We start from the raw sequence: 25,577 nt of genomic DNA on the forward strand, positions 1-25,577 counted from the left end.
ACAATACCCAGACAGTGAATCTGAAAAGATAAAGCAATTGCTGCAAAACCAAACACGAAACCCCCCAACACATACTTACCAATTTGTAGGTGGTCAAGTGCCTGTGTGAACAGTCCACAGGAATAAATTTTAATCATTAAATATATATGTGCACCATCATGGCTAAATGGTTCTTTGAAATCCAGTGGCAAAAAAGGCAATACAGGTGTGTATGGTTTTACTACCTCTGTCCCTAGACACAAGACAAAAAAAGAAGCTGAAGTAATACAAAAAAGTACTCTATATCCAACAAATTTAGTGCGATCAAATATCAAAGTAAACAATGAGTAACCAAATAATCTGCAGATCCTGAAAAAATAAGACCATTGCATGTTTTTAAGCAAGTATGTTACTTTCCACTGCACCAGTTCTTATTCTCAGTAGCCCTCTACTTCCAATTAAAATCTTCAGGCCACTGTACTGTATATTATTTCTACACCACTTAGCAATTCAAAGCACTGGAAGAAAAGATCTAGAGTCATCCCCAACGAACATGAAAAAACTAAACATTTGCATTTAATTTCAAGGACTACGCTTGATTTTTGATAAACTGAAATAGCAGATTTTTAGTACCTCATGATTATATTTTCTTCCACTATCAATTTAAATAGCTATGGTATAGAGATAGAAAAAAGAATAGAAGAGTTGGACACCAGCAAAGAATTAGGTAGGGAGGAGGATGAGGACAAAACAGTTCGCAATTAAATATTTAAAAATTCTTCTGAGAAATCTCTCTACCATGCATAGTGCAATGCAAGTACATAATAAACATAACCATTAATATGCAAATTTTTAAAATTAGCCTTAAAAAATTAAAACAGATATTTCTTTAATCTCTCATTTTATTTTTTGAAGTTTGTCTTTCACAAAATTGTGAATAGTGTTTAAACAATGCTTTTTAAGATGTATCCCTCTAACAAACTCATGTTATCATTAATATCATGCAACTGGAGTGTAAAGCAGTGTTGCCACAACCGCTATAAATTGAAGAAATAAATAAAAAAAAAAAAAAGGCAAAACTGCAACATTACCCTCCACATGCCAACAAAGCTGCAAGCTAAAAGGAACCAACTAATCATATATAACACAGATACAATGAGCTTCCCCTCCTTCAAAGACAAACATCACTACTTCACTACAGAAAATGATTTAAAGGGAGAGTTGAAAGAAGAGCTAAGAAGGTCAACAGTAAATGCCAGCCACCTCGACAGTTAGCTTTCCAGCAATATTAATCCAGTCAGTTCATTATTAAGCACTCATTGTGATCCTGGAAGCAGAGAGTTTCTAACTACGACCAGGACATGAATGGTCATGGACTCGGCGTTCTCCCAAGACTATGAAAAGGGAATTATGCTAATATCGCCTTGACTACATTCTCAATTTTTCTTACCTGCAATGTTTTTTTTGAGGTAAACATGTTGTCCAGTGGGAACGTGGAGATGTGTGCTCTTAGGCAACATTAAGCGAAAGAGCTTGGTGTCGTGGGTAACTTCCGTCTTAGAAACCAACTTGCATTTTCTGTAGAAGAGTCCTAAAAACATGTGTTTACTTGTCACTTAAGTCTCAATCTGTTTTTCCATTCTTATACATCTTTTAATAAGAGATAAAGGTATGTATTTCACTATATACAGTTATAAAAAGACTATAAACAGATGCTTCTTGTATCATTACTTATGATTATTTTTCTAATTTTGGACTAAGGACTCATTTATAGCCTTACATTAGGCTTATAACAGAGTGAATCTGTGAGCCTGGGGAAGAAATAGAAAACCACCAAAAACTAGTAGAAAGCAGAACTCCTTGTATTACATTGCATCTGCACTAAACTCACCATACGACGACAGCATGAATACACATATACAGAGTAAAGCCAGCTTGGGTGACGCAGATGAAACATAAGCTTGGCACAGCACCATAGGCCTCAGTAACAGATCACCTAAACCCACCCAGCAGCCCAGATAATTATTGGCCTGACCACCCCACACAGTTGTGCTTTCACTGCTATTAGCACAACGACGATTTCCAATACAGCTTTGCACAATTTTTCAGGTACACAATACCAATACTTTACATGCTCACACGCGACATAAAATGAAACGAACATCTGTGCCTACATCAGCAACGTACACTTCAATCAATAAGTATTTTAGGCATGAATTGGAGCCTTTTGGCTAACTAGAAATTATGAACTCCAGTTCTATGTTCATATGCTTACTTAAATCAACTGCAGAGTCATACGTACAGCATAAATATTTTTTTTGATACAGCAGTTTTGGAAGCAAGGTCATGGGTTTCAAATACAGTGCTTTTCAATCTGTGCCGGGCAAAAGGTAACTAAAAAAAGGAAAGCATTAAAATTAAAAAAAATATTAAGTCACTATGCAAGGTCTGCTTTTCCACCAAAAATTTTCAAGAAGCTGAGAAAGAAATTAGGCAAAGAACACCACTAATCAGAATAACTATAAAAAAAAAAAACCCCAAACCCTTGTACATTCCTATCAGTGATGGGGATTAAAAAAACCCCCAAAACCAAACACAGACAGTGGGAAAACGGGAAGGAACACCCCAGAATATTTAGCATTGTTCAGGGACAAAGGGGAAAAATTCTAACAGTTTCACCAATACCTTACGGAAGCTTGAAGTACTGTGTTTTCCCTATACCCACGATAGGCTCAGAGCAAAATAAGCCGTTTACTCTGCCTCTGCTATGACAGGGACAAGAACCCATCACTTTTACTGGAAGTGGTCTCTGTGGCAAAGCACTTGGTGCAAGGCTGGCCAGACCCGCACCCGTTTTAACTCCGCAGCCATCCTGAGCTATGTAATCTGCATTGTTACATCACTTTGCCATCTAAGAGAGGATTTGAAAACACAACAAAATAGAGGGCTATGCCCTGCTGATTACAGCCACAGGCCGCAGAACATAACTAGGGGTAAAGCAGCAAGGAAGAAGCTTAGTAGCTTTCATTCTGGAAAGAAACATGCTTACCAAGGTTAATTTGGCAATAAATGCCAAATATTGGAAGGTATTCCTCAGCTCTCAACTATAATATTCTATTAACTGACATAGGCCTCTTCCCATTGCCAATAGGGTAGTATTTGACTACTTGGGAACAAGTGTCTCAGCTTTCCTAAAATAGAGATGAGAATAACAACTGCTGCATAAGGCAAGCAACAGCATATTGTAGAAATCTAGATACAAAACCAGAGGTGTAAATTGAAGATGACCAGGAGTCATTTTTCCTCTTCTACCTTTAGAAGAGCATTTTTCAGCCAAGCCTTTGTTTCAGCACTGATAAATTTCTAACCTGAAGTATCAGGGTGAAGATAGTACCATGCTGCCTAAACAGGTCTGTAACTCAAGCTAAGTTTCATGGGCTATAAGGTATTGCTGGGCTAAGCTTCCAAAGAATAAAACGTAAAACAAAGAAAGGAAGCAAGCAACAAAATCCCATGAACAGCACTGTCTAAACTTCCTAATTCCAAAACAAGCCAAAAAAAAAAAAAAGGCAGAGAAGGAGCCTTTTACCTACAATAATCCAACCATGCCATTTACCATTTTCAATGTAAAATTTATAATTGAGTATTTTCACATAAGTGAGTATTTTCACATAAAGCCTCTCAAAATTTGACAGGTTCATATATAAGAATACTTGAGCATGACACCCTTCTAATAACACTTCCTGCACTGAAGCTATTTTAGTGAAATGACGTTTCTTCTCCCTTCTTTTTCTCATGTTATTAAAAAAATACTCAAGTCACTAGCTGAGCTACTTACAAAACAGGATGAGATGCAAAGGACACAAGCTGCAACTCGTGAAATCCCAACTAGGCATCACCATGAAGATGGTCTGGTCAAGCACTGGGGCAGGCTGCCCTGAGAGTCTCTGTCCTTGGAGATACTCAGACCTTGACTGGACAGCTTTGAGCAGAAGGTTAGACCAGATGACTTCCAGAGGTCCCTTTCAACTAAGTCTATGATTCTAATCTTTCTTTAGGTCTTAAGAGTTACAAGTAGAAGCACCTCGATCTTCTGTATTTTGCCACTGCACCAGCAGATGCTTCTTTATTTCCTGACTTTAGTCACACACCGATTCTCTTTTGAACAGGAATGGACTACCAGAAAATCTGTAAAAGCATACATGACTTGTACAGGACCTAACTCCTGAAGTGACACAAAATTCTTTCTTGAGTCAACACATCTCCTCTTCTTAACCAAGTCTTGCCTTACAGAGGGCAAGTTTCCAGTGCAGTCTTCATTAAACGCAAGACAAAACGTAAAGGAAATTCTAGGCATTGCTGCAGCCCAAGTGACCACTGCCATTGCTTCCTTGCTCTTATCTCCAACAGCACCACTAAAGGGATGCCCAGGTCAGTAAAGCTGACTGAATTTTATTCTTAACTAGGGCTACAGTTTGAGAACAGCCACCAATTGCTGGACTTAAAAAAAAAAAAAAAGTTAAAAAAAAAACAAACACAAAACCAACCAAACAAACAAACAAAAAGAACTTGAGAGGGTCTCAGTAAACTAGGCTGTCCATTCTCCTTCTCCAGTCTTCTCTAAGAGTCACTTAAGGACCACTTTGAGTATTTCCGTAGTTTCATCTAATGAATTATCATTTTACAAGTAACCTATCTGTACTGCAGTTTCCTTATTGCAGCATTATTACCCCAAACATTCTGCTATTCACAGATATTTTGGATTAAAAACCCAAGCAAAAGAGTTAAGACAGCTGGAGACTTGTTAAGAGTGCTCTGCGATACTACAGTCAATTGCTGCCTGAAGGAACAGCCATCACTTAACATTCCCTTCCTTCAATAAGTACAGGATCACAGCCTGTCTATTCAATGCCAACAGAAACAAAAGAATTTTAAACAGAAAAAAAGCTTTCAAACAAACAATATTTATCCACAAAATGTTTAAAAATTAAGGGTTTAAGCAAGAAGTTCCAGCTCAGACATGCTTCTTTATAATTGGCTTTATTTCCAAGGGTATAAATAAACTATGATAAAAGGGTCAAGTATCTAAATACAGTTATTCCTGGAAATACACGCTCATGTTACTAAATCTCAGCTACACATGCCATTTGTGCATGGACCAAATTAGCATCAAATTCATTACATACTACTATTGCCACAGTAGGTGGCCATGGCATTTTTCTGCATACACTTGTTTTCTTAAATTATTCAAATACCTACCAGTGAGTTATCCACTATAAATGCCTGCAGAGACATGATGTAAAGCCTCTGACACGGAATAAATCTTTTTCTTCATTAATATTTTCTCATGTCTTCCATCTAACATCCTACAAACTGCTTAGTTTGAATAAGCACATTTCAGATGTACCAAAAGAATGCCTACAGCCCTGAAAAATGAAAGGCAATAATTCCACTTCATATCAATCTTGAAGTAAAGCACAACATCAGCAGCTCTCCAGCAGCTATATAAAAGAAATTTTATAAAATAAGTTTGTCGTCATTTGTTTTTCTACCATTCTTTTGAAAAGCAATACATACTAAGATTGCAAAGTACAGTATACAAACAAGTATGCAAAGATTGCCGCAGTTCTGCAGACTTAAGAATTACTTGAAAGGATACGGGAGGTTGGTAATATGTCCCACAATACTGATCAGCTAATAATCTTCCAGATATCTCAGAGTGGAGAGAGAAGTTAAAAAACTGATTCATCAACTGATTCACTGTTTCCTGACAATTTTCTGACCTTTCCAACCTGACTTATTTCAACCTTTTCCACATGTAACGAACTAACCTCTACCTCCCCCTTTTTCTTTTTAATTTGCCATACAGAACTTTTGTCCCAATTCACACAATCCAATTTTTGAAAACAGGGACCTTTCTAGGTCTAAGCAAATGCCTAGTTCAGGTTGTCCTCTTTGCTATAGAAAATAAAATTAGGTCACTATCAGCAGTCCCAATAAAATTTGGAGCTGCAAGCAAAAACAATTGGCAATGCAGAAAACACCAGGCTCTAGTAGCAAGCTGAAGGAGAACAGGTGCTTTCAGCAGCCCATGAAGCCAAGTTAACCATCAGATGCCAAAGACATACAATTTGCTACTATACATAAGCAAAAGGCGCTGCTCTCAATTTTGGAGCATGATGCAAGCGCCCAGGAGCAATTCCTAATTTTCAAATTAGAGAATGTAATTAGGGAGGAGGTTACGTTTGACCAAACTTTCTGCAGACATCGAGTCTGCTGATCTCTTCTCAGAGAAGCCACTCCTGCAGCGCCCCCCCCGCAAAAAAAAAAAAACCTTGCTACGTAAACCCAGTACAATGACAGGCTACAGACATCACTCTCTAAACTGAGCTTCCTCCTCTGCTGGAATCAAAAACTACAGCACCTTGATTCATATGCATATGAAATGAGTTTTACTAACAAAACTGCTGCACAGGTAATGATACCTTCTGGAGAGTATCATCCTTTTGCTGACGGCATTCTTCCTCGTTATGAAAGGGATTTTAATTTAAGAATTTTTCCTTGAATGATGTTTCATGCTTTTCTTCAGTGGTAAGACTTCAGTGCCAATTCTTATTTCTTCTTTCTTGTTAGACATAATCCCAGCAATGCTATGGCAGCAACGTTAGCCGGTTTGACTGGGATGTGGAGTTTCAAAGCATAAAAGCCGCATCCCTCCACTGCCCCTCCGTCTCTCATGGAGGAGTTCCACTCCACCCCCAGCACGCGAGTACCACCCAACAGCATCCATCAGCCAGCTGAAAGTGAATCCTTATTTTGTTCAGGTTACTTAATTATAGACCCTCAAGTAATTTTAGTGCCAACATAACGGCGATTAGACCACACAGCTGAAGGAAGGTGGGCTGCCAATCACTCCTGGCAGCAGCCCTGTCTTGGAGTCAAGACAACCCCAAACCCTTAATGCTGACCATCAACTTACCAATACCCTCAAATGCTTCAGTTAATTACTTGATTTCACAAGCTAGCTCCTCTTGTCTGAAGAGGTCAGCCATGCTCTTCCCAGATGGTTTCCCTCCCATCCCAAAATAAAAGCTTCCACTGAATCAATGCCTTCTAAACTTACCCTGGTTCCATGGCAAATAGCACGCTGTCACAGCATAAGTCTGGCTTACGCACCTTAAGTGTCACAGCAGCATTCTGCTCCCTTCTGTTACCTCCAACAGAAAAAAGTCTATGATCTTCCACTTAACGTGTACTAAAACAACTGCATGAAACTATTAATTTAGATCCCATTTCAGTCCTCAGAGGAAACATCACCTTGATTCTTTACTGAACTGTCTAAGCATCCGCCAATAGTTGCACACTCTTTAGGAGACCAGAAGTTGGTAATTAGGTTAGTTTCCAAAACACGGGCCCGAGCAGAAGTTCAGAATCACTTTCAGAAGGAAGAAGTAAAGTTTATTCTCCATGGGAAAAGATACACCACCCCCACCTCTGTAAGTCACCCCTACTAACATGTAATTTTTCACTTGCATAGGGCTACTGCTTTTATATACATGGTCCTAAAACATTTTCCAAACTGCATGCCAAGTACTTAGTTTTTCCCTTAAATTTCATTTTTACTGCGTAGAAACACATTTCAGGACAAAGATATCTGGTATTATCACATACAGCGCCAACATCAGTTGCTTATTCTATTGACTAAAGCTAAGAAACCAGAAAATACGCAAAAAATTGTGATTAATTCAAATATTTCAAAGTTTCACTTTCTGTTGACCACAACTAAAGCTGAACAGCTATCCACAAGTCAAAAAAAAAAAAGAGAAAGCCTTAGATACACAGAAATACTTCTTATGCACATGCAATGTTTCCTTATCTGAAGACCAAGAAGTCTTTTGAAGGGACACCACGAGCAAATTTGTACTCAACAATGAAGCTTTATTCAAGTGGTCAGTGGTGAAGATCTTGTGTTCGTTTTTTTTAATTTGGCAGAATTCATTTTTTCTGTAAAACAACCAGCACACTAATACAGAAAAATCAAAGTCAAAAGATATGTTTTTACCAGCTAATATGAACAAAGATAGCTGAAATTCAAGTTCAATTTTTTTTTTTTTAAAGAATTCCACAGCAAAAATTAATTTTTAAATATTTTTTCCGGTTGCTGTCTTTTTAAACAATCTTTGTTAAAGTGCAGGTCTATGTAACAGGATTACAGTGCTTGCCTGTCACCTCCAAGACTTGGCTGCAATTCCACCTTGATATAGAAGCATGATATGCAGTGGTGATCACAACCTATTCCCTCATGAGTGGGTTTCCATATCTTATTTCCCAGAAAAGGCACATACAAGGAAATCGTGTCTTAATACCTACAAGAAAAACTGCACTCTATCACTGCACTGTGTGGTGGTGGTTTTTGGGTTTTTTTTAAATGAGAAAGTTCTACCTTACTTTTTTTAATACTGAATTTAAATTTCACAGGGTGCTGGCATTACGACCATTAGTTTTTGTTTATGCTTCCTGATGACCAATTTCCTAACAGCTAGCTAGGAGTAATGTCACCAACTTCCCTACACTGACAAACTAATTATATTGAATTGTGCTTCCTATGCAATACTGTTGGGTACAATTATTCCTCCAGAAAACTGAGCACTCAATCCTTCTTAAGGAGCAGAAGCAGTATTGAATATTCTACTGCATCCTAAGATACAGTGTAGTTCCCTGAAATTATATTAAAATTTTAAAAAAATACCCTCAACTTTGAAGAAATGCCACAATTTTGTTCTTTTTTCTCAACTAACAGACACGCTGGCCAGATAGTCTAAACTCTGCAGGAATTTGAGAGTCCACAGGCAATTCATCTGGGAGTAAGACTTTCCCAACTTAGGGGGGAAAAAGCAGGGGCTTATGATAATTACCTCTTCATAGCATAAAGTTATCCTAGGCTTCCAGTATCATCTCTGCATTAGGTCATTGTGTCTGAAGAAGAGCTTCATCACTTTTTTGTACAACTTAGAATTAGCTGTTGTAAAAATAAAGATTAAATAACTAAAAAGTCTGGGGACTTGGGGTGGTGGTGGTGGTGGTCACCCCCCACCCCTTTACAAACTATCATTCATGAATGCTGTCACATGGACAAGTAATAACAACAACATAAAATCAACTATAATTTTCAAGTGTCAATCCTCTCTGTTTTTCAGCCCTTCTTCTGTGCTTTTAATACAATGAAAATGTTTGAAATGATCAATACACAAGGAAATACTACAGAAAAACTCAAAGACAAGAAAACCCCAAGGGATTAAACATCAGTGCTCCCATAAGCTCTTGCTGTTCACAGCCTCAGAATAACCTTTCCACCAAACTGGAAGTGTGGAAACATTCTGAGTAAAATGATTAGAAAGTGTCAGTAGCTTACCGAAAGAACTACAAATACATACAACCTGAATGAAATAAACAAAAACCAGGTATAACATGATAACATAACTACTTTCCAATCTGTTCCCAGATTTTCATGTACTTTCAAGAAGTGGAAATTATCAGTTACTCTGGTTTCAAACAAGACTCACATACTCACAGGAAATAAAAGGTAACGCTGAGAGTAAGCAGTGGAAGATACATAAATCCAAGTGAAAAAAAATCAGAATATTTAAGGCAATGCATCTGTGCTACGCTATATATAGTGCTGCATAGAAATATAGCCAGATATAAAGCTATAAAATAGCTTTAACTAGCCAGTTTCGGTCTTGGAAGCAAAGCAGCACTCATAAGGAACTATTTCAACACTGGTACTGCTTCTGCTGCTGACACTCAAATCACAATATACCTCAAGCCAGCTGTTCCACCTGCTCTTTTCAGCCATGATTCGTAACCTTTGTAATCAGGGAATTGAAGAAACTCAGGCTCAGCAAGCCCTTTAACTTAAGTTTTCTGGAGATTCAGTTTAAACTGTTATGAAGTCAGACAGCGCTACAGAACAAAGTTATCCAATACCTGTAACACTTCTCTGCATAACAGGACAAATGCTACACTGAAGACTGACTTCTTAAAAAAACCTGCAGAATAATCATCTAGGAAGCATTGGTTACAAATGCTCAACTTGGATTTTTGTCAATTGCATCCAATCATCCTTACCTTCCTCATTTGCAAATGATCTACAAAGCCACTATATTCTACACCTCTTCTTCTTTCAGGTTATTTTCTCATTTTGTTTTCCATAATCATCAAAAGTGATGAGGAGAGAAAAAGCGAGCAATTAGTCCAGGCTGTATCCCATTAAATAGAGGATTATATTGAAAAATCTAATATTAATGTGGATGACAACAGTTTCTGAAACTCTCGTAAGGAAAATTACATTCTACGTAAGCTAAAGGTAGCTAAAGATATGTGCTTTTAAGCAGTCAGTCTTCCTTTTTGTACCACAGCAATCTCTCAACTTTAAAAGGCCAAGGTAGCATAACTGAGAGCCAATAAGAGGTGCACAACATGGTGATCAACATTTAATCAGCTCTTAAAAATGTACAATTTTGCTTTCACACATAATAAGGCAGACTAACATCAAACAGTCAACTCTTGAGCATTATTAGACAGAGGGCCAAGAGGGGCTATTAAGAAACTGGACAGCTGCAATAATATCAGGAGCATGCTTATATTATAAAATGTAATTGTGCAGAAATTTTTAATTTAGTTGTAAATACAGAAAAAAGCACCACACTGATCAAGGTAATACACTTTGGTGCTGCATCAAGTTCATACTATTCTATTACCACAAAATGAACTCATGTATAAACATCTACTGCTTCAGCTTATTCAGAGCTGGCTTTGATACCTACACATTGCTTGAAGTCCCTTATTTAATCATAGCTCAAGTTACAAAGATGCAGCGCGCTGGAACAACATTACAGCATTGAAAGATGTTATTACACCTATAGTAACAATTGGAAGTGAAGGTTTTTGTTCCTTCACTGCTGCTAAGCATATAACGATTGATACAATTCCATGCACTATTTCCTCAGGGTCTACTGAGGTTTTCACGTGGACAGAAAAGATATGTAGTACCTATCTACGGGTAGCCATGACACGCAACAATACTCAAGCAGTCTTCACCTTCCCCTATTAGGTTCTTGCAGTCTTTCCAGAAGCCTGGAAGACCTCCAATTCCACTGCGAGACAAAACAAACCAACAAACCAAAGCAAAGCCAAAAAACACCTCTAAGCTGAACCCTTTCAAGGAGAATTCCTGAGCAGCTTTCAACAACGTTCCTGAAAGAAACGAAGGTATGAACACAGAAAAAGAAAATCCTAGGAGAAACTAAACATAACTAACAAGCTCCAAAAAGTCTTAAAACAGCTGGTAACATGGCCATGAAACTGCTGAAACGCTTACCTCTGTCCGTGCGTTTGATAAATGTATTATGACTCTCCAAGGGCTGTCCCAGCATTTTCCAATGAACGTTATCCTTTTTCTTTAAGATAATCTCTACTTTCCCAACTTTTTCAGCAATATTTACTAAAAGAGAAGAGGTTTCACACCGTTACTTTTAGTTACATTTTGTACAAGATATTTTACTCCTCCATTATAATGAAATTTTAGAAGTACTACTCATTTCTCAAGACATATGGAATTAATCTGTTTAATTAAAACATCAAACGAAATGTACTTTCAGCTATCTCTTTATAATGTTTTACAGTGCATTTAAGACAACAAGCACTACCTTAATATGCATAATCAATATGTTTTATTTACTAAATACACTGTGAAACGCTTCACAACCCTTCTGGTCAAAAAGAATGCTCATTAATTCAGAGTCCTCATTTACTGGAAATCAGTAACTACCACTATATACTACTTCCTTTTTTTCCAAGACCATTTGAATGAATAATTAAATCCAAGAAAATCCAAGTCTAAGCAAAGAACAGTTTACAAAACACACAATAGAACTAACTTATTTTGACATTTAGTCATACTCAGAGGGATCAGAGCACCATCAACTTACTACTTTCACAAGCTCAAGTGCCACAATTAAAAAAGAAAACAACAAAGTATTATTCAATGTTATGGTTTGATTTGATTGTCTCAGAACCTGGTGGTAAGCAAAACTGAAGTTCCACATTCTGATATTAGAAGAGATAGAGAAGTGCTGCAAGAGACAGAACTTACCAGCCACGTCTTCTTGAACTGCATGATCCAAGTCTGAAATAAAGAGAAACAAACTCCATGTTAAGCAAAAACAAAATTGCATTCTACTTGTCATATATACATACAGTTTAAGGCTAGGGATACTGAGTAAACTAATGAACCTAGAACCCTATGCCTCTTTATCCGTCCCTGAAATTTCACTCGTGACTTCTGCAGGCTTAATACATAACATGAAGAAAGGGACAATTTTTCCCATTATTTTTAACAATGACTCATGTAAAGCTACCAATCTGCATTTAGATAAATCATTCCACTTGCCCTTTTTGAATAAGGACATTTTAATAACCATTGAAAACAAATTTGAAGAAAAATTTTACACAAATTTTACATCAATTTCTTACTACGCTTTATTCTACATGTAAAAAAATAAGTACATACTAAACAAATGAAGATATGAGTCGATAAACAATGCAATTCCTTTACATCAAGATACTTTAAAGCAATCATCTCTAATGAAAGAAGAATAAAATATTAATTGATATATGTAAAATGCATATGGTCTGATGAGAAGGTTTTAATAACGTAGAATAAAAGTTCAGTACTTTCAACTGCAAATTACAGTACCTACCAACTTCGACAAGATATGAGTGGTCACCCACGATGATCTCTCCCCTTAATCGTTTGTCTTGACAGTCAACTATCACCAACTCTGCATTCATATCCTTTCATAGGACAGGAAAAAGAACCATTTTAATAAAGTTCTCCCAGAATTCAAGCTGGATCACAACTGGATCTTGTAATTCTCCGTTTCATAAAATTCACTGACCTTCTGCTTAGTATATATGACAACGGTGATCGAATTTTCCGTTTGGAACCAGTCATAACTGTAAAAGGAAAAATACAATACAGAAAAAGCAACATATACTTTCTTTGGGCATACCAAAATATATTTAACTAGCAGTTTTCAAGCAGAGCTTCCGTCACGAATTTACAAGCCGAATACATTATTTATTATTTTTTGAAGAGGTAAGTCCAGAGCTAGTAATATCGAGAAGACTATTAAAATAACAACAGTCCTGATCGATAGTCAGCACACTGTAGCTAAAATTATATGGCATTGGTTTTACTTAAAAAGCACATGCATCCTCTTCGCAGCATATGAACCTTCCTAACAAGATGATTAAAATCCTGACTCCAGACAAAAGCATTAAATAGCCAGGATGGCTTCCAAGAGTTATAGATTCCATGCACATACAACAAAACACAGATCCCTTCATCTCCCCAAATCAAGATTTTACATTCCTATGTTCCCAAGCTGCCCAAACCTTGTAATAAATCCAGGGTAAGGTAATAAACAGAAAGCCTTCAAATGCTAATTGTTTGTATGCCCTTCCACTTGCCAAGAAGAAACTTACCCATCCAACCCCAGAAAAGTGATACCTTTCTCTACCCATTTTCATGGGTACCATACATCTGACAATCTCAGGCCTGGCTCTCCACCATCGACACCTATAGTTCTCGCTTGACTTCCAGCTGGGTTGCAATCCCAGACAGTGAGAGTCAGCTCTGTCCCCGCAACAAAGTTAACCCCTTGCATCTACATTACTACTGTCTTCTCCCTTCCCCAATGTCCTAACCATTTCCATCTACTCTTTGGACTCCTGGACCACAAAGGAAGGCAGAGAGGGAGGATGCCCCCTCCAGCAGACACTCCTGACAGCCAACACGTTCTAGGCTGCACACCTTCCACTCATGAACCAGAACATTCCAAACACACATGGGAAGAAAGGCAGCAAGTTTTGTGGAGCACTCCAGAAGATAAGTCCCATTCCACTTGTTCACAAGCCACAGTATATTATACGACTGCATGTAACTAGCCCAAGGTTACACATTCACAGGAGATTTTGATGCAAAATAAGAAACCGAAGCTTGGTGACTCAAGGCATCATGGAGTAAAATGATACCTCAGTGACAACAGCCAGCATATCACAGTGGGCCTGCTTTGCTTTGCGTATTGTAGAAACTTGAATACAGCTATCACATCTTAATATATTCCAGCTTGAAATAAAATATTTTTCCAAGGCACGCCAACTCATACATTTATGGACAAATTAACTTAAGTCAAAAAAGTAATCAGCCCAGTTGGAATCACTTCCCGGGAGTTTTCTCAAGAAGCGATGCTGAAGAGCCTGCAAACATAAGCCATACATTTCTATACGATGCAAGGCAGTGCAAGCGCTAGAAACCAACAGAGCAAGCCAAGAACCCTGCATCATCATCTGCATATACCAACAATATGACCTTTGGCAAGTTGTTGAAACCTAAACCTCAACTTTCCTACTTATAAGAGGATATGAGAGGTCATTTAGCTGAAACATCAAGAACTAGCCATAGAGGAAGTTGTCTGCATTTACTAAGAACTGCACAGAATTATTAAATAGAATATTCAACAGACAATGAAAAGACAAGTGTTTACCTTGGAGTTAAATCTTTTACAGAAGCACCCAGTCCTTTCTTCTCAGGAACCATACCTACAAAGAGCAGAGACTCATTAAAACATTTGCTGCAATGCTTGCTTCATAGAAATCATAATCAGAGATGTTTTCGTTTTCTTAAAATTGAATGTTCTAAATACCCCTCCACAATATTTAGTGGCTTTATTTCCACAGGCAGCCAGAAGTAAATTTTGCTTTTATTCAGCATGTTCTCCTGGAGAGCAGGCTCCCAGAACACAAAGTTCTAATTCGGAAATTAAGAGTTTCATATACCACAGAACCCTTGCGTGCAGCCCTTCTGGTACGTGTAGCTTGGTCTCAGTTTCATCTGTTATTAGCTTGTGCTTTCATGCTTTGTGATAGCAAGACATGAAAAAAAGGTTATCTGAATTAATCTCCCCTAGCAGAACTATTTGTTTATGCAATTCAGATGAACAAATTCAATTTGAGATGTTTGGTTTAACCTAATTCACAAGTAAAATTTCATGTCAGTCAAAGATATCAGCCTTAATCTCACTACTTTGCACTTTACTAGGAATTTTCACAGAATTCAGCTATTCACTTTAATTATTAAACAACATGAAACAGTCCAAAAAAGCCTTTGCTGGGAGGCAACCCTTGGTCAGTCTTTGAAAACATCAACTGTACTAATCTCTAGCCTAATAGAAACTGAATATATTTGGCAAAAACTTGAGCAGAGATGACAGATAAAAGCACCTGCAATCCTTTATCAAATTCAACACAATGAAATTATATAGAATCACGAGGGAGGAAGCTGCACAGACTGAAACACAGTATGATTTGTGGAGTTTTTCTGGACAATGGTTAGGCAGAGTTCTAAGATAACGGTTGGTAAGTGCTGGTTTCAAGCGCATTCAAAGGCAAACCTTACAAACCTGAAATGGCTACACATAAAATAATTAATGTGTGAATTCTCTCAATTACCTAGATGATTATCTTCTATATGCCAGTAAATTTTGTAGTTTGATTGCAAGCTTAAACACACTAATTGAGTGGCTCCACCATGTGGGAAGTAGGTAGAAACAGAGAGCCACTCCGGTCTAATCCAATCTGTCAAAACTATTTGATCATCCAGATGGGGGAATTAACCCAAAGCAATTAAAAACTCGCTGGAATTACTTGTTCTTTGATCCTTAATTACCCCTAAGCACACACCATCTGCAGCTGCCAAGGAAGCTAAAAGGCAGAGCAGTCAGATCATTGCAAAAGAAAACCAATCACCTAATGATAAAAGCCTTTTTAAAGGCTAAGCCTTTCTTGAGGACATACGTCATATGCTTAGGTTGGCCTCCATGGATAAGAGGAATTCATGGTCATACAAACTTCTGTCTATTTTTGCAGGTCAACAAAAATATATGAACTGCCACAATAAAAAAAGAACTTTCTGGCAAACCAAGTTATTTATGAATTATTCTGAAATACTGTAAGATGCTATGTGAAATCAAGAAGTTACATTGCAGTAAAAAGACAATGCTTCAGGTCATCAATGAACCAATTAAGGAAAGTGCTTTACAGGTCGTAGTGGTCATAAATAAACGCTGGTGGTGAAGTCAAAGGCTGATGGCAGGCACGAAATGAAGAAGTTTAAGGTGATCAGAATTACAGCTCTACATCTCATGAGAGCAAACTTCAGCTTGTTCCAAGACCTGCTTTGCAGAATCCCATGTGATAGCAAGCCTAGTGATAAGCATTTCTCACATTATCCTTGTAACCACGCTGGAGAGGGCTGGGTTTGATAGATGGATTACAATCTGGACAGAAAATTAACAGGACTGCCAGTCACAAACGGTGTGATCAGTACAAAGCAGTACAAAAAGTCCAACTGGTGGCTAGTTACAGCTGGTATTCCCTAGGAAACAGGGAATGCCAATACTGTTCAATACTGCCATTGGCAACCTGAAAGGCACAAACTGTCCCACTGTATGTGCCCAAGTATGTGAACAATAACAAATCATGGGAAGCAGTCAGAACACAAAAATTTACAGCTACCATTCAAAGGGACCCAGACGGACCAAGGAAATGGCTGACAAACGCTCCATGAAGCTCAAATGCAAAATTTTGCACTTGGGGGAAAAAAAAATAAAATCTGATGTAAAAAAAATAGTGGGAGGCCTGACTGGATAGAAAGGAACTTAGCAGAAAACCTTCCAGGGACTTAGTAGACAAGCCAAACTTGGGCAGATACTGCATCCTTGTGGTGATGAACGCCAGTTTTATCCTGGGCAAGAGCATAGCCATCAGCTCAAGGGAAGTGATTCTTCCTCTGTTCAGCATTTCACAGACCACATCTGCAGTACTGTGTCCAGCTTTGGCTCCCCGGTACAGGACAGACATTGATATACCGGGATAGGCCACCAAAATGGTCAGCAGCTGGAGCACAGGATATATGAAAGGAGTCTGAGGGAACTGTGTTGTGTTTGTTCAGCCTGTTACCAAAGACAGGCCTCTGCTTTGTTCCTAAAACAATTGCTTCTTACTAACCTTCTTACTGTGTGAGAAAATAGCTAATTACTGACCTTCTTACTGTGTAAAAATAGTTAGTCACTAAGCTGATGTTACAGACAGTGATAATGAGGAGACAACCACAAGTAGTTAAACACCAAGGATGGAATAACAAGAAGTAGTTAATCACTTCAAGGTTCTTCTATACGTCAAGTATGTACTCCTATACCAATTAGGATAGAGTTATGGCTACTTCAAAGAACATCCCTATTATCTTCAAGAAGTTGGCAAACTTACAGCAAACTTTTACTGTCCTGAGATGACTCAATACCTTAAAAGGATAATGTGAGGAAGGGTCTCCTTACCCAAACGACCACGAAGACACTCGCGCCTGCGCAGAAGTGTTTTGCCAATGCAGCAAAATTTGATATGCATGTGCAAAAAGACCATTCGGTCATCCTAATGAATAGGTAAGCCTAGGTGGAGTTATGTATTAGGTAGGCGGAACTATGAGAATATTTTGTGTATAAATAATGGGTGAATATCCCCGGTAAGGTGTGCTAGATTTGTGGGTTTTTCCCCCTAGCACCCGATGTCGATTAAAGCAATATCTCCTCTCTAAACTACTTTTGGTTTCGAGGGATTTTATTTCACCATAACAAGCCTGCAGAAGGCTAAGGGGGAAATCCAACTGCAGTCTTCAACTACCTAAAGAAAAGGGTGTGGGAGAGAAGGGAGTATAGAGAAGATAGCCAGACTATTCTCAGAGAAGGACAAGAGGAAACAGAGGAGTAGCACCAAAAATTCTGGTTATGTATATAGGAGGGGAAAAAAAAAAAAAAGAGAGAAAAAAAGAAAAGAAAAACCAAACCACCACACCTCTTCGCTTCCCATGAGGGTGGGGTTGCTCATGAGGAATCCGATCTAGTACTGAAGCCCACCCTGCTTTAAGCAGGAGACTGGACTGAACAAGCTCCAGATGTTCCTTCCAATTTAAACTATTTTAGGATGCTCTGAAAGCTCTCTGTATCTCTTGTTTTCTTTGCTCTTAGAAGGATCACAACAAGTTTGACCCATATTTGTAAGCTCCAAATATTACTAGGAAAAATAGGAATACTTACATTACTTACACTACAGAATTCCAGCTGGTTGAACCTCATAATTTGAGATTGAACCTCATGATGTTCTTGAGACTCTAGCTCAAACTCTCCTCCCGTCAACCTTTTCCACAATACAAGTTTTTTCAAGATCTGATGTGCATATACTCACACACCAGATTGTTTTCAGAAGGTGGAACTGCCCAAGTAGTCTTTTTTTGTTACTATTAATATTACAAAAGTCATCATCATAATAGTTTGGGTAAAAGAGAAATTCAGTTTAGCTCAAAAGTGCAAGGCTAAAAAGATATTTTTTAAAATACGTCTTTGATAAATATTTACTCTCAAACAAATATGAAGTTTTCAGGCATGCTTTGGTAATGGCAGTGTTTTGAAATTTGGATGTCTTTTGTTTGAAACTCAAGTATATGAACAGATGTTGAAGAGCACATTAGACTACACCCACTCTGACTGTTATCACTAGCAATATATTCTAAAAACCTCAGATTTAATTGCCCCTAACATTACATACAGTTAATGTTCACAAGAATCAAGGGTACATTTAAGTTGAATGATCTGAGCACACTCTAAATACAAATACTGTTTATACATTTTAGATTGAAAAGACAAAAATGCCTTCACTAGTGCCAACAACTTCAAAAAAAATCCGAGCTCATGCCATAGGCTTTCTCTTTCCCACTTCCAGACAGCGATGCTTATTTCTAGACTCATAGACTCATTCTGATTTAAATTTATAAGAGCAGAGGGTAACCTCAGGAACTGACCTTTTCTATCTTGGAAAAAATCTTGTCAAACAGGTAAACTGAATACAACAAGCAAGCACCAGTATTTTGGAAATTTCATTGCAGACTATCATCAGAACCATTTCCTGTGTCTCTTGAGAAGTCACATAATCTGGACAAGAAAAGCTACTGATAGGAGCAGGAGGGGAAGCAAGACAGAAGAGAGAAAATCACTTATTTCTCTTTATCTGGATCCACTGTGAATATGAAAAATGCACAGGAAAGCTCCGGACAGCTAGACAAGTACAAAAATTAAGGAATTCATGAACCAGAATAACCAAGAGGAGAAGAAGATTGAAATTGATGGTAAAATTAGTCTTCTACTTGAATACAAAATATTTGTCATGTATTTAATGACTACTAGCTGCTAGTAAAGCAGAGGTTGTTTTCCAATTCTCCCAGTCCTTCAAAGCAAGATTAATAGGTTCCAGCAACGTGTTTGTTGCTGAAGAAACAAAAGGAAAATCCGGCAGCAGATCCTGCCAAGGTTTAGCTTAACAGCTTATAAGGCTATAGAGCAAAATAGGTACAAATAAAACCAGTCTTGCTTGCTTTTATATGATGTATGTTTAACTTTTTGTGTAGCTCAATGCTTGTGCATACTAAAAGGTAAACTACCTTTTAGAATTTACATATAACATTCACAGAACACAATGGGAGGGCAAGAAAGACAGTATGAGAAAAAAGAAAACAAATGTGAACTCAAATTCACCAGAGAAAGCATGAACAAGCTATTTTCCCCTCCCCATGCCTGGACTTGTTGGGACACCACCCCAAGGACTTCTCTGGCTTCATCTTAAGACACATCCAGGTTCCTGTTCTTCCTGACACTCAAAAATTTGACTGCTCTAGACTCCTTTTCCAAAGTTTCAGCCTATACTTTTCCATGACCAATCTGCACCTGTCCCCTCCCATGCCAATACATCAGCCTTCAGTTAAAATTGTATTATTTCCCTTCAGAGGCGTTCATCTCATTTGCTCCACCAAGACTCACTCCTCATTTGATGGGACTTTGTAAGACGTATTCTTGTACGAATGTTTCAGTCTGAAATATTTCCCTAGAAGTATCAAAACCAAATGCAAATCTTGATCACTAGCAACCAAAGCTACCTCCAGCACTCAAGGAAGGGCTCAGTGAAGGCTTGAACACTTCCCCATCTCTACAAGGACTACTGTCAAGCTTCTGATACATTCATAGGATTATACTTGCTTCTCTTTGACTGGGCTGACAGTTGGTGTAGTTGTTTCTCACAATTACATTTCAAGTAGTTCAGTGATGCTGTGATCAGCTAATTCACCTCCATTTCATCTCATTTCCCAGTGATGACCTTCCAGCTTTTAGTAGAGACTTATTAATTCAAAGTGTTCCCCAGTATTTTGTTTTGTCTCTGCTAATCCAGCCCCATAGCCACCTAGCTTTTCTGATATAGAGAAGGTTCAAAAAGCCTGGCAATTTTGTAGTGGCAGATTTCATAACACACAGTAATTTGTAACCTATCTTGTCCAACTGGAGCAGAAAGCTTGTCCACCTCATACATCCCTTATCAGTACTAATTTACTGCAGTCTTATAATACTTTTAAACACTGAATTCACAATACCTGATTAGGATTTTGCCTTCTGTAATTTCCACAGATTGCTACAGCCTCAACATCAAATTCAAATATAAAGATAGACAGAAGTCTGGATAAACACTGCTCATTCGGTAATATTCAAGTAAGTTTAAGATTCACTCCCCACCTCGCTCCAGGTGAATACTTACCATTGAGCTGTTTCTTCTCTTCAGACAGAGTAGAAGAAATCTCTACAAGCATTAAGAAAAAATGAGCACGACAGTCAGAAGTTACAGCACAGTGCTTGCACACATCATGCTAAGGAAAATAAGCCAAAGTAAGGATCTCCATGTAAGCCTTCCAAAACATTAACAGATTGACCAGGATGCTTCTGATATCAAGTCACAAATAAATGCAGCGCTGATTACCATTCCAAAAGATCATGTATAATTAAAAAAATACTATATTAAAAATGCCAGAAGTTGCACAGCATTAAAGGGCAGGAAATGCAAGAACTCTGGAACTTCAAAACAAACATCACAGATTATCTTGTGCAATTATAAACTTCATAGCTAAGAAGCGTGCTAAATCTGACAGACTTTCGATGACACTTGTCTCATGACAACACAGAGTAGACACTGAATATGACCAACCCAGTCCTTGGCAATCTAAACCCAATCCTTGGCAGAAAGCCAGGAAAAAGAAAATCTTCCTATAAGCTCCTTCTGTCAAATGGTTTTATTTGACAAGTTATCTGTGGTTTTCATTAAACATACAGTATGCTGCAACTACTCCAAACAAACAAACACTAGCAGAAAAAAAAGATAAAAACCAAGCAGGTTAACTACCTAGTGTCAATTCATATATATATATATATATATATATATATATAAGGTGCTCGACTTGAGGGGAAAGGTGCTGCACCTCTCAGCCACATATCCTTCTGCTCATAGCAAATCTGTGGGACACTAGTCTTATGGACGTACATAAGCCCCTTTCTGCGTGCTCTACATGGCATGTCCCAATATAAAGGTCCATTTTATATTCTTTTTTATGGGAGCCAGGTTTGGGGAAGTGGGAGAAACCAATGTGTTCTTCCCGCTCCCTTTTATGAAAACGAAAACGTGAACGTTTCTCCTCTGTTCTTCTGAATCCTTCCCAGTGCTCTGCATGACAGCAGCCAGTGTTAGAGGAAAAATGCCATTGTGAGAGAAGCGAAGGAAACGGTCCTGGAACAAAGCACCAAGCATGGAGTATTGCAAAATGACTTCAGAGCTGACCAAAAACTGCCTTCATGAGAGGCTTTCACGTTGTGCCACTATAAGGTAAAAACAAAACACTCCACAAGATGCATACGGCAGTCCACCCAAAATTTTTGGTTGAGGCTGTATTTGGCTGAGTACTCTGCTATACACCACTTTGAGCTTTCTGACAGGATAGGCAAGCCATTCACAAAAACTCATTTCTGATTAAAAGTAATTTTTTGTGTTTAGAAGTCTGTTCTCATTTCACTACATTTAAACACGCTGCACCAAAATTGGCGTTGCAGTTTTAAGGACAGCTTGAAGTATTTCCAAGACACAGCCCTACCTCTCTTCCTTGGATAACACCATGGCCCTCAGTCTAACCTCACTGAATAAATACTGCAACATGCATTCTGATTCCCAAGTTATGTTACTGCTGAACTAACACAGCGACATACACTAACATGTGTCTATGAGAACCATTAGCAGTATTAAAAGATACCAGACAATAAACTAATGTCCGTGCTAACGTATACAGCTGAGCACCCCGAAGGGAAAGCAAGCAGATTAATGCTGTAGAGGATTGCTGAGGGAGATACTGCAATCACCTCCTACATGCCTGGGTGCTGCCGTAGTTACTGCACCGGCCTTCTCAGCAAGTACAAACACTACACGTTCCAGCGCTCAGCTCCACAGAAGGGACACTTCAGAATTTCCTATTAGTCACTACCATACCATCAAGCAGCGTTCCCAAAAGACAAGCTGACAAAATATAAACTATCATCAGCATCTTCAAAGGCCTCTTCTTTCTTAAAAAGAAAACCCAGTGTATGCAAGGACAACCTTTAGCTTCCTTGAACAGTTTGGTAAGCAAATAATTGTACCGCCTTCCAAAATCCCACCAGGACACAGGAAACAAAAACTACGCTAAACAACCACAGATCTTCCAGCTATGCCCCAACAAACCTACAGCTGCCTTAACTGCACTGTACTGAGACTGTAACAAACGGCAAGTACCAGTGCTCGTCCTACTGCCAAACACTCATCCTCTGCCACAAAAAGCAAGCAATACATTCCATAATTTGAAGTCCTCTCTTTCCTCTATATTTATGTGCTCATTTAATCCTATATTAAAAAATGCGCACCTTAACTTAGTATTTTAGTCTTCCATTTTCAAACGCAAAACTTTGCCAAATATGATCTTCTGGAAGGATGCAAGATTAGAATTATTGCTGGCTGACAGTGAAGTTAGTCAGTCACATTTTTGATAATTCAGAAGAGGATACATAACCTACAGGAATCAAGGTAAACTTTGAGAATTTTACAGTGAAGAATTTCAGCAAATCCAGTCTAATCATTTTGAATCTTAATTAATGAAATTACATTTTTTTCAAGCCTGAAATGGCTAAGAGAGACATTGGCAACAGAACTGGTTTTATACAGTTGGCAACATTTATCCTGCAAATTTTACTACATCATATGGATGTGATAAATGGATAGAACAGTCCCATTATGGAGGAAAGCAGAAAAAGTGAAGAACGGAAAATGGACTGTCATAGCTGGCAGGGGCAAAGACATATTTGGTTTTTACTGACTGGCTGTCACAAGAATTCCTTCCAGTTGCAGAAAAGTTAGATTAATGAAATTGGCAAAAGTCAGGTTTACTTTTAAATTTTTAACTCAGCTGACAAAGCAGCAGTAACTTATCTGTAACACCTCGACTCCATGAAGCAGTTATGCTGTCAAGGTTTCTCCATACTTTGTAGCATTTATCTTAAAAGCTCCACACCTAGAATTAGCTACCTAGCAACACGGAGATGTAAACTACTACTCTTTTTCACGTAATGACCAAACTCAAAGTAACTACTAGGTGATATGATCTAAGTGCTAAGCAAGTACGCAGTGCACCTTGTCAGAAGCTGAAGAGCTACAAGAGATGGCCAACTTAGTGAACTAAAGGATGCCACAGAATTTGAGAAAAATAGTTGCAAACATTTATTCTTTCATGTTTTCACTGTAATTTTGCTAAGAGGTAATATTCAGTAATAGTGTCTGTTTACTAGGTGTAAGAAATTTTTGCTGCGGCCTACAAACCAGAACAAATACTGAAGATTAAAGTCTCTGGAAACCATCACCAGCATTTTAAGACAACATACTACATTCTCTTGCTGTCCTGGCTCAGAGCAGTCTGTTGTATCAGCAGATCCAAGGAAATTCAAACTAAAAGACCCAATAAGTGTTCAGGAAAGGATAACTCTCCATAAAGTGTATTCAAATACCTCAATACATATGCAACTCGCCAGACCTATGCCTTGTGCTGAAATCACCAAACTGAAAATACTGACTTTTATTTCAAGATGAGAGAGCTCCCTATGACAGTTTGTTGCCTGGGATCAGAAGAAAAGAGAGGGAACTTGGGGGAAAAAAATAAATATTTTTTTTTTCTGTATACATATGCACATAAAACACGTACGTCTGTTTTCTGATGACTGAAAATAAAAGAAGAAATGTAGCAATACATTACTTGTAAAAGTCTTCATGTATAAAATAGTTTCATCTTCAGGTATCTGCTGTAGAAAGACTGAATATATGCAACAGCCTTCACCTTTATGCAAGAATAGAGACTCTCCTTGTAAATATGATGATTTAAGATTTCTTATCATTTCCAGGTAACTTTGAAATAAAGCATAATAGAAATTATTTCATTCTTAAAAACCTCACCTTTTGGAGCAGCAATAGGCTTGACAGCCATTCTCCCAACAAGACATTCCTTCAGCATCGATTCATAATTGACCCAACGATGAACCTATATTAACAAAATTGGTTTTCACAAAATCTGTAATTCTTACTATGTTGTTCTAAGCACTTAAATATAAAAGTTCATTTTTGTACAGTGACTAGTGTAATTCATTTAGCCAATTTATTTTTAAAACAGACACTCATCGCTGCGTCGTTCAGTACTTATTTTTACTTCTATTACAGACAGCATGTAATTAAGTGAAAAAAATAGGACCGTGAAAAAGTGACAAAAGTTTCATTTATTCATTTTATGCTTTGCAGTATCTGAACATCGTAATTTTGAGCTACAGAAAATATTTCAGAAGAGTATTTTTAGGATGTATGCTATGCAATTAACAGAATAAAGACCTTGTCTTCACCACAAGCGTAATTAGTCTTGTTTAGATAAAAGTGAAGGGCAAAGGGATGAAGGAAACAAAGATAAAGAATGGTGGTTTAGACACACAAACACCTCCTACCAAACTGGTGTATTTCTGTTTGTTTCTGTCATACTATCACTGAATTATTTGGAAATTACCCATTTTAGGAAATCAAATATAGTGAAGAAAGAGCAATAGCTTTACAGACCAGAACTGGAGAACTTGCAGAGGAAATGGATGGCAGAAAAGCCAATTCTGATAGGGCATCCAGGGTAACATCACAAGAAGAGAAAAGGAAAGAAAGTACTGCATGACAAATTTGAATAGATTTAAAAATAAAAACTTTAAATGGGACAAGCTAAGGAGATGAGATAAAGAATCCCATCCACAAGTTGTAGTTTCCTCGTACAGAGATAACAGAAAAAATGAAGGATTTTGAATGACAGTTAATTTTTTCAGAAACTTGAGAAACACTAACAACCTATCAAGCTCTTAAAGAGATCCATATCCAACAGACACAGAATGCTACAGCAGAGGGGATAACAACAGAAATGCTTCCGTAACAGAAAAGACATCAGCCAGAAACAAAAATGCAAACAGTATATTTTAAGGATCTGAACACTGCTTTCCACTCCCGTGACAAAACAAACTAAA

At 37.9% G+C, this 25,577-nt stretch overlaps 1 protein-coding gene across 2 annotated transcripts in view; it reads right to left on the minus strand.

Annotated features, from left to right (window-relative positions):
* LOC134513415 (cytochrome b5 reductase 4) overlaps positions 1-25,577 on the minus strand; it is a 44,159-nt gene that overhangs the window by 12,978 nt on the left and 5,604 nt on the right. The window contains exons 4-12 of one of the 2 annotated variants that reach the window (XM_063330066.1): positions 24,487-24,571; positions 20,731-20,772; positions 14,589-14,643; positions 12,939-12,996; positions 12,741-12,834; positions 12,134-12,166; positions 11,360-11,482; positions 1,430-1,570; positions 80-232 (exon numbers count right to left, since the gene is read on the minus strand). In XM_063330066.1, the coding sequence (XP_063186136.1) occupies positions 80-232; positions 1,430-1,570; positions 11,360-11,482; positions 12,134-12,166; positions 12,741-12,834; positions 12,939-12,996; positions 14,589-14,643; positions 20,731-20,772; positions 24,487-24,571 (784 nt within the window). The remainder of the gene's footprint in view (positions 1-79; positions 233-1,429; positions 1,571-11,359; positions 11,483-12,133; positions 12,167-12,740; positions 12,835-12,938; positions 12,997-14,588; positions 14,644-20,730; positions 20,773-24,486; positions 24,572-25,577) is intronic. The other variant, XM_063330067.1, reaches the window with a different exon arrangement.

Source organism: Chroicocephalus ridibundus, chromosome 3 (assembly GCF_963924245.1).
Source record: "Chroicocephalus ridibundus chromosome 3, bChrRid1.1, whole genome shotgun sequence".
Classification (NCBI taxonomy): domain Eukaryota; kingdom Metazoa; phylum Chordata; class Aves; order Charadriiformes; family Laridae; genus Chroicocephalus; species Chroicocephalus ridibundus.